At 39.8% G+C, this 10,672-nt stretch overlaps 1 protein-coding gene across 1 annotated transcript in view; it reads left to right on the plus strand.

Annotated features, from left to right (window-relative positions):
* Positions 1-3,570: 3,570 nt before the first annotated feature.
* iars1 (isoleucyl-tRNA synthetase 1) overlaps positions 3,571-10,672 on the plus strand; it is a 19,491-nt gene continuing 12,389 nt past the window's right edge. Inside the window, exons 1-7 of the mRNA XM_031850020.1 lie at positions 3,571-3,634; positions 4,316-4,439; positions 5,198-5,354; positions 5,446-5,565; positions 5,864-5,946; positions 6,350-6,467; positions 6,582-6,729. Coding sequence (XP_031705880.1) covers positions 4,321-4,439; positions 5,198-5,354; positions 5,446-5,565; positions 5,864-5,946; positions 6,350-6,467; positions 6,582-6,729 — 745 coding nt within the window. The 5' untranslated portion in view covers positions 3,571-3,634; positions 4,316-4,320. The remainder of the gene's footprint in view (positions 3,635-4,315; positions 4,440-5,197; positions 5,355-5,445; positions 5,566-5,863; positions 5,947-6,349; positions 6,468-6,581; positions 6,730-10,672) is intronic.

Here is a 10,672-nt window from a genome sequence, read left to right on the forward strand (position 1 = left end):
TTTTTTTTTTTTAATTATTATGAATATGATGCATCCCTACTAATAATATTTCCTTACATCCTGCTTGTCTTTCATACAGTCCATTTTTTTCACCCAATTACAGGATTAAGATTTTTGTATACATTCTTTTAAAAGAAATCAGTCATTGGTAACCCGGGAACTAAGATGTGGGTTAATGCTCTGAGTGAGAGGAAGATCATTGGCTACATGTGTCCTCACTTGTGTGGTTTAGGAAACACTTGGATACCATAAACTCTTGTCTGGAGAATAACGCAGGTTACGTTTTATTTTTAGCCTAGTGGTTCATTTTAGAGGTAATTTAGTAATTGTAAATTCTTTCAATAAAAGCTTTTCACACTGCTGTTAAATCCAAAATTGTCATCACATTGTCAATAATGTTCATGCTACACAGGCAGCTGAAAAATGTACAATTAAAGATGCTGAAAGCAGTTGTAGATGGTTTTTGTTTTGCTCGGCTGACACTGCAGCATTGTTCACAAGTACAAAACTAAGCATATCTCTTCAAAATGCTTCACTCTCTTAACCACGTCTATTACAGGGATGCCTGGGAAATTATGCAAATGTTATTGTCAAAGTTGTTAGTTTTCTTAGAGGCCTGATATGTAACACTACTCAAATGCAAACTGACAAGTGTTTGGTTTGCTTCTGTTTAATTGTTGGAATTTGGTTGATTATTTTGTTTAAAAAAAATAGATCCTGGAATTGTGCAGCACGTCTCACACTGCTCACTTCACTGTTTGTTTTCTTTCTTTGCTGCAGGTGGACCCCAAGTTCCTGAGGAACATGCGCTTCGCTAAGAAGCACAACAAGAAGGGCATGAAGGCCGCACAGAAGGCAGTTAATGCAGTGAAATAGTCTGCCAGCCGGTCGCCTCAATGTCTGTCACCGTTCAATAGACTGTTTCCACCATCACAATAAAGCTATGCTTTAACAAACCAACATCACATTTTTCTCTTTTTATTGTAACTCCCTCAGTTTGATGTTAAGGAATGAATCATTTGATTGGGTGCCTGGGATTCCACCAAAGTAATGTTTATAGTCTTTAATTTATCGTTCATCAAAATCACAAAAGATGAGGAATTAGGATTACTCAAATAAAGGCAAATGCAAAAAAAAATGTAATTCAATAAAGTCTGTATTTAAGAAATTTACTTTCTGACATTGCTTTGTCCTCCTAGAAATGTAATGTAATGTAACTACACTTTCCACCAAGCTGGTCACTTGCAGCCAGTTGAATCTGAAGCTTTGAGTTAATGGTATGGTTCTGATAGTTCCGTATGCAGAAACAAGATTGAACTCAGATTAAATGTGATTTAGATAGATAGTTACTTTATTAATCCCGGAAGGGGACATTTGTTTGCTACAGCAGCATTTATGGTACAGGTAAAGCAATAAAAGTAAAAAATATTAAATGTATATACAATGAAATATAATATTAAAATGAACTAACTAAACTAGTGCAAAGATCTAACCAAACAAACTAGTGCAAAGATGTTATAGTTGTGTGATTGATTTGGCCAGAGGTGATTTATTGTAGTCTTATTGCAGTGGGCAGGAATGATCTCCTGTATCTGTCCTTGTGACAGCGGAGCTGGATGAGTCTGTTGGAGAAAGTCAGTGGTGTACATGGTGAACAGCAGACGGAACAGTTCCCTGTGGAGCTCCAGTACCACTGACAACCGTATCAACACAGCACACGGCCCAGTCGGACAAACTGGTCTGCCTGTGAGTCAGTAATCCAGGAGACGGTGGACGCGTCTACCCCCACCACCCGCAGCTTCTCACGTAGCAGCAGTGGTTGGATGCACTGGAGAAGTCAAAGAAAGTGATTCTCACAGAGCCACCAGTTCCGTCCAGGTTCGACTGAGCTCGTTGCAGCAGGTAGATGATGCTGTCGTCCACTCCCACATGAGGCTGGTATGCAAATTGCAGAGGGTCCAGTGATGATTTCACCCACGGTCGAAGGTGGGCCAAGAACAGCCTCTCCAGCACCTTCATCGCATGAGATGTGAGGGCAACCGGTCGGTAGACATTGAGGCCAGATGGAGTTGTCTTCTTAGGAACAGGAACCAGGCACGACATCTTCCACAGCAACAGGACATCCTCCTGCTTCAGGCTCAGGTTGAAGAGGTGTTGCAGGACATCAGACAGCTGGATGGCGCAGGTCTTCAGAACCCTGGGGCTGATGCCGTCAGGTCCTGCATCCTTGCCTTGGTGGAGTCTCTCCAGCTGTGTCCTAACCTGGCCAGTCGTCACACGCACACCACTGGAGTTTTCTGTCCCAGCATCCGATAGTACCCCAATGTGAAGAAACACAGCGCCCTCATTCATTTGAATTCTGTCATTGAATTTAAAAAAATGTCCTGCTCTTTATACCTCAAATGGCCTTTCTCTTCACTTGGACAAATATAAGACACGGTAGGACTGTCTAGGACAAGAAAGGAGAAAAGAAAAGAGGGAACCATTAGTGATTTATTTTTGTCTATCCTTGGATGAAAACATGCTTCCACCCAAATGAGTTAGAACTCAGAACACTTGAATGTCGTATATGGATTTAAAAAAAGATTTATCTGTGGCATTTCCAAATTTATCAAATTAGTCTTTGAGTGTGGGATCACAATCAAAGTAAACTGTTGCAACAGTATTGTCAGCAAAGCAGTGGTGGAAGCAGTATTCAGATCTTATACTTAAGTAACAGAAGCAATACCACATTCAGTCCTGCATTCAAAATCTTAAGTACAAAAGTATATGAATCAAAATATAGGCCTACTTAAAGTACCAAAAGTAAAAGTACTCACCATGCAGAAAGGCCCATTTCAGAATTATCAAGGTTCAAGGATCATTTATTGTCATTATGCAACACAGGGATGCACAACGACATACAGTTGTAGCCCATTTGTAACAAAACAAACATGACAAACAAAACAAAACAGTAGTACACTCCTGTACTGTTAAAATTTGCATCATAAGGATAGTAAACCGCAGCAATTGTTGTTGATTGTTGTTAAATGTTATGCACCTCCCGTCATGTCAAATTCCTTGTATGTTCAACATACCATGGCAATAAACGGTTCTGATTCTGATTCTGAAATACAATTGTCTGTGCAGATACTAAAAAAATTCAACATGAGGAAAACATTGTCCATCAACTTTGACTGTGTTTGAGCAGCATCATGTATACAATACCACTGGTTTAAAATCAGTTTTGCATTAATGTGTACATCTGGTATAAACCATGATAGACTGTCTGTGGGGCTAATTTCAGTTACTTTATATCCTGCTGTGTTGCTCAATAATTCATTCATTGATTTATGTTTATTTATTTGTATTTATATCTGAATGGAAAGCAACTAGTAACCAAAGCTGTCAAATACATGTAGTGGAGTAAAAAGTACAATATCGGGTTCCAAAATGTCGTGAATTTGGCGTAGAAAAGAGAATGAAATGTTCCTTTCTTTTATTTTGACAGTCACACGTTTAAATGTCCGCCTTTTATTTCCATTAAAAAAAAAAAAAAAAATCCAACTTTACACTACATCGTCACTTCCGCTCACGCTGACTCCAGCTTGCATCATTTCTTGTCTCTCTCTTCGCAGCCGCGGGCAGACAACACGTGAGTGCATCCATTCAAACTCAGTATTCACAAGAAAATGTTCGATTACAGTCAAACTTCACTGAACATCTGATAGTACACGTGAGCGTCCAAACGCTGACTTTAACAAACTTTACTGTCGAGTAGCTGCAAGCTAACTGACGGAAGCGTCCGGCTAGCTTAGCCTGCTAGCTAACAACAAGAAGGCGTCATTATTGTGAACTAACGCTAACTGCTGTGGAAAAGTGACTTACTGGCCCTGATCAACTAGTTTGGGCATAGTTTCAACACGTTCGACATTTAAATAATATATTAGATCATAAAATATTCAAAAAGACTGCATGTTCTGTTCACAAACTATCGAGCGCTGACAGGGTTTGAGGAGGGTGGAGGAGACATTTAAGGTTACTGAAAAAGACACGTCTTAATGTTGGACTATAATGTAGGTTTAATGTCCTGACTTTTCCCAAACGATACGTGGAATTGTGGGAAATGTATGTGTGCTGAAAGTGAGAGATTTTTAGGGCCAATAATGGATATTTTAGTGGATAATACTTTATTATTATTATTATTATTATTATAACAGATGGAGAGGATAAATAACTGATTTATTTGTGATTTTCTTGACGCATGCAGTGTGGTTTATTTCCACGTCTTCCTGTTCCACAAGTCTGTTGAGAAACATTTTTGTTTTTTTGGTAGACACCATGGTGGAGCGAGTCCCTGAGTCCATCAGCTTTCCCTCAGAGGAGGAGAAGATCCTGCAGTTCTGGCAAACAAAGGACTGCTTCCAGGAATGCCTTAAACAGTCCAAGAACAGGCCCAAGTACATCAAACTGTTTCTTACTTATGATGATTGATTTACGAAGTAGCATGTTCGCACATCAAAGCTGTTCAAGTGTAAGATGAGATAACATCTGAATATATATATATATATATATATATATATATATATATATATATATATATATATATATATATATATATATATTTGTTAAGAAAAGGCTTTCTAATATTTTTTTAGTTACAAATTATTATGAACACTTAATAAGTGGTTCAGATGAGCTACGTAGTCATGTCATATCTTGCTGTATCTTTAATGCTGGCAGTGTTTCGGGAATGTTTTAAGGGTTTGGCGTTCCAGTTGTTGCGCTGCGAAATGTAAAAGTTCCATTTCCTGGCTAACCAGTTATAGTTTGACTCCATTATACACTTTAGTAATTTGATCTTTATGAGTGTCAGTACTTGTCCATCATTTAAGAAACATTGAAGTCAGCAGTGTTGTCATGTGTTATGCACAAACATCAAGTGTTAAGTAACAAGAAATTGTGTGTGAAGTTAATTCATTGATAGTGGAAAAACAAACAATTTATAAAATCTCGGCTCATATTGGGTTGAAACTGCAGGATTTGAATACACTCGTATACACGGGGCAGTGTTAATGTTATTTTTCTGTTATCTTGAAGTGTTTCCAGACACCTTACTCATCTTGTCTTATCATCTCGTATCCAACTTCTTCTTTTATCACAGAGAAAATACTGTTGACCTTTTTTTAAAAATATATTACGGACATTTCCCAACCAGGTACACCTTTTACGATGGGCCTCCTTTTGCAACGGGTCTACCCCATTATGGGCACATCCTGGCCGGCACCATAAAGGACATCGTTACTCGCTTTGCTCACCAGAGCGGCTTCCATGTGGACCGGCGCTTTGGCTGGGACTGTCACGGCCTGCCTGTGGTAAGAATCTGTTTGATTTGTCGAGGTCTTAGAGACGTACAGATTCATCCTTGCGTTGTTGATTCGTCTCGTTTTCTGTCTGCTGTTGTAGGAGTATGAGATCGATAAGACTTTGGGGATCAAAGGGCCTGCAGATGTGGCCAAGATGGGCATTGCTGAGTACAACAACCAGTGCAGAAACATTGTCATGAGATACTCCAAGGAGTGGGAGGTGAGACAACTTTGTAGCCAAACTTGTGAGGCCGGTTTGTTTTCTTCATTCCACATATCAATCAAAAAGAGGCATATCTGAGTTGGAACACTGAAACTGCACTGAAACTGCACTGAAACTGCACTGAAGCTGCTCTGAAGCTGCTCTGAAACATGGGGAGATATCATATGTGCAACACATGTTTTTTATATGAATACTGACCTAAAAATAATATTTTATAATGAATTTCCTTGCAGCATTTTGCATAAGATCATTATGTCCTGTTGATTTGTTATGTGTATGTTTATTTTATTCCTAGAATTCAGTGAGGCGAATGGGAAGGTGGATTGACTTCCATAACGACTACAAGACACTCTACCCGTGGTTCATGGAGACTGTCTGGTATAAATGTCACGTTTACCATCTTGTTTGTACAAGTTGTGGCTTAAAGATACATTATTTGTATGTGACTTGAATACAAGATATTTAATGTCGGCTCTATTTGATATACTAATGACACAAAGTCGTTTTCATCAGAGATTTATTTAGATTTCTTCAACTTTAACCTGATTATTATCTCAAAGGAAATGTAGTTTTCAGCCATGCTTTAAACACTTCACAGGAGTACACTGATGATAATAAATAACCACAATCTACCTCGAGTAAAACACTTAAAGTAATATGTATATATATTTTTAAAGCAATACAAACCGGACTCGACCCCTGTCTCCAGTCTCTCCTCTTGTGTGCACTTTGTCACTCCTTCCCTCTTTACATTTTGTTCATGTGTCTTCTATTCCTTCAGGTGGGTGTTCAAACAGCTGTACGACAAGGGTTTGATTTACCGAGGCGTCAAAGTCATGCCTTACTCCACTGCCTGCAACACCCCTCTATCCAACTTTGAGGCCAACCAGAACTACAAGGTTGGCACAAACACCACCATCACACCTCAAGTGGTCCAATGCAGCGCAAGTAACAGAACGTTACAGTCTGGGTGTAAATATATCGAATTGACTCGGTTTCACTTTTGTCTCCAGGACGTTCAGGACCCGTCGGTGATCGTCAACTTCCCGTTGGTTGGGAATGAAGATGTGGCTTTGATCGCCTGGACGACGACACCGTGGACACTGCCGAGCAACATGGCCCTCTGTGTGAACCCGGATTTCATATACGTCAAGGTCAAAGGTGAGTGACGAAGCTTGACACGAGGGCCGTTTTTCAGTTCTATGCTACATACTTATACAGTAATAGTGTTGTTGCTACATATTGATTGTGAATATTTGAAGTGCTTACAGTGCTCATTTTCCATCGATACACCGGTACCTTCTTCCTGTCTCTCGTCTCCAGACAGACTGTAGGTTTAACCAGCAAAAAGGATGTTTCCGGGGAGATAGCAGGTCAACAATGTGTGCCACATAGAAGTGGTGGACATCATCTGAAATCTGGGAATCTAAAGAGTCATTTGAGGTGCAGCTCAGCAAGTTGTTCTAGTCCTGAATCAGAAATAGAAATTAAAGAATTAATACATTGAGATGAATTAGGAAAGTGTATAAGGGCTTCAACATTACGATGATGGAAATATGTGATGGCCATTCCCATGCTCACTAAGGTGCTGCAGCAATTTTTGGGTTGATACCATTTGTTACACAGATTTGGTGCAAAATTGACCAATTCTTTACTACACCTGATTGTTAAAAATGATCAAAAATCCCACATTAAGACACCGACACCTTGGGGGACCCCTTAGAGATCTCCATGCTGTTTGGTATCTAAAACTTTTGACGGGTCTCAGAGGGTTAATTACCGAGACAGTCCTGCCACAGTTTCATAATGAACTGAAAATCTTGTTACACCTGGCTGGGCTCCTGTTCTCCGCGGCTAAAGGAAAGGTGGTGAGGTGAGCTTTTCAGCCCTCGCTGCACCCTCTCTCCCTGCGGGGAGGGACGGAGGCCCCTGCTCCAACCAGACCCCTCTTGAAACACGGAGCCCGTCTTCATTTACCATGCTTTGTGGGTTTGATATAACCGATATGTTGAGGATTACATTGTTTACTGGAGCACCAAATTCTTTACAAGAGTTCTTAGATGTATCTTTGGTGGTGAGCATCCAACTTCAACAGTAAGTCTCATAAAATCCTGTTGGAAACACTGGCTTCATTATAGGCCTATATATCTTTTAATACAAATCTAACATGTTATGCAATCAATGCTCTATAAAACATCCCATGTAGTATCAAAAACAGTATAGATAATTGATATTTTTTAAAGGTATTGCATCAAAGTTAGAAATCCCAGTATTGTGACGACACTACTGGTCAGAATGCTTCAGATTATGGTCAAGAGAAATACTTTATTTTGTTGCCGCCGTACTTTCTTCAAGTCGTTGGAGGGGGAAGGAAAGAACAATCTGCTCACGTATCATGCCCTCAAACATGTTTGTGTTGTGGATTACTTGAATTACCAAGGTTGATGGTTTTGTTGAGCGCTGTTGCTTCAATGCGGTTGCCTAAGGCCAAAGTTCTCTCCCTGAAAATCTTGTTTCCCCCGTGGCTTTAGTGTCCTGGACCACAGTATCAGCTGATGGGTGTTTGTTTGTTTTTAATTCAGAAAGAACGAACAAAAACAAATTAACAGAGGAGCAGTGCTGCCTTGGCACCCAGAGGGGGGGAGTTCTGCACCATAATGTGTCTGTGGAGTTTCTAGCCTTTGGATAAGTGCTAGCTGATGAAATAAGATGTTTTCATTGTATAACACGGGACTCTTTGTGCTGGAACTTTGTTTTTTTATCTACAACTAACCAGACACTTCACATTCATGAGCAATAACTTGATGCTACAGCATAACTGATGTTCACGTAGGCTCATTAAAAACATCATCTGTCTTTTAAATCCATGTAGACTTGCCCACGTAAAACGGCCCACTCTCATTTAATGAAAAGGCAGTTACATATAGCTGTGGATTAAATTTGCTAATGATTTCTACTGTGATACACGTTGCACTTTGGTGTTTTTGCAGTGTTTTTTTAAGGTATGACTTCTTCATGTCACAACCCCAAATGTATGTGTTTGTAACTGCACAATCTGTGATCCAAATCTGACCTGAAACCAGCTACCTTTACATTGTCAGGTCATATACAAAGAATCCAACAACAGCAAATTAAAGATAAATATATATATCATTTTTTAGATCATTCAAAGTATATTAAGACGGTGCCTTTTAGCAAGTGTTTGTGATTCAGGACCACCCACATATATATATTTTTGTAATATTTTGTCCACCTTAAAATTTGTCTTTATTTTTTGCCTGTTACAGACTTAACAATTTATTTAACAATTTATAATATGTTTTTGGTCATGAATCAAGAATTCATATGCAAATTATGATTATTTCACACAAATGTCTAATAGGATGAAATTATGAAGGAATGACATTTTGGACAAACCTGCAACTTGACTGGTTAGCGGAGGCAAACAACCGCTAGATTTTAGATATCTTAATTATCATATCTTTTGTACTTGTCACAGTAGGAAAAGCACAGGTGTTACCGATACCATTAACAATGACTTCATTATATTCAAGTGTCGCAGTAAGCCGAGACAGTGAGAGCATGCACAACACCAGGACCGGGAAACTAAAGCAGCTAAATGGAATTCAGCCTTTTTATTATTTACACATGTGCTTTTTTCTGCTGTGCCATGTCAAAGTGTCTTCTATAGAAAAAAGGCCCGTCATTGTATCTTAAACCGATAGTTTTGTTCATCTGTAGTGTGACATCTACATGTGTGTGTGTGTGTGGGTCAGAGTCAGACCTGAGAGATGTGGGTGAACCTCAAATCAGGTCACTTAAAAAAAGAAAAAAAAGTGTTGTCCTTGTTCAAATATATAAAGAACTACTCCAGAGAGGTGGCTGGTGTTGTTCTGTTACCCTCCTGCAGTAGTTTTTGATTCCCTTTGAGAGAAACTGGTGTTTTTTGAAAGGGTGACCTAGATTCATACCAGTTGGTCACAGCCTCTTTGGTCCTGCAGGGGGCACTGTTGGAGCACCGTCTGTCATCCTGACTGCACCGCCTGTGCTGTGCTGCATGGGAGACAGCCTTAGAATACCAATGAATGTTTTTTTTCTTTTTTTGTGTCAGCTCAGTCTCTCTTTTTATCTCTCTCCTCTCTCTTTCTCTCGCTCCATCTTCATCCAATGTTTCCCTCCCCTCATTTTCTTATCGCTCTCTTTGCCTCCACATGCACCTGTTTTGTCCTTCGTTGTTCTTATTCTCTGTCTCCTTTTGAGTCTCCTTCCCTCGCTGCCTTTGTTGCTGTGTGCGTTGAGGGGCTGTCAGCAGCAGCAGGTCTGAGCTGTGCAGTCATTTGTCACACCACTGAGGGGAAGAAACATCTTTTATTGATGCTGCCCCCTTCTCTCTCTTATTCTCCATCTCTCCCGCTATTGTTGCTAAAATCCCCATTTGGCCAGATTTCCAGGAGTGTTCAGTTTGCCAGAATGTCGGGCAGGTGTCTTACTTGAGGTGGCAACTTTTCAATAAGCTTAGTTGCTGGTTGATTGGTTGTAGCCACATGACCTGACCTTGACTTTATGTGTCGCTGTATTGTTATGAAGCATTGACATTAAATGGCTATTAGATGCTTTGTTTGATAAGTTGCTGTTTATCGTACCTGAATTTCAGTTCAATAAACATAAATCACTCCGCGGGATATTTAGAAGCCAGACTTTAAAATACAACATAAAACAAGTGATCTTCAGGCTCTATTACAGTTCTTTTTCGGATTATAAATTGACACATTTCAGAGATTTGCAGTAAATTGGAATTCTTTATTCAAAGCATTAAACGGGAAGATTTTCATAATCTTAATGTCCTGTCAGCTCTCTTTAATTTTGTCTCCATGTCTTACCGTTTGTGTCCTTAAATGAGATGTGTTCTTGTTTGAAGTGGGCCTCCGTGTAACAGCAGCACAGGTTCTAATATGCGGAGCCTTGGGATGATTTGATTCGACTCACGGGCCTGGCAGCAAAGTGTGAAAACTCAACGTGTGTGTGTGTGTGTGTGTGTGTGTGTGTGTGTGTGTGTGTGTGTGTGTGTGTGTGTGTGTGTGTGTGTGTGTGTGTGTGTGTGTGT

Source organism: Anarrhichthys ocellatus, unplaced genomic scaffold (genome assembly GCF_004355925.1).
Source record: "Anarrhichthys ocellatus isolate YVR2014 unplaced genomic scaffold, GSC_Weel_1.0 scaffold1, whole genome shotgun sequence".
NCBI lineage: Eukaryota > Metazoa > Chordata > Actinopteri > Perciformes > Anarhichadidae > Anarrhichthys > Anarrhichthys ocellatus.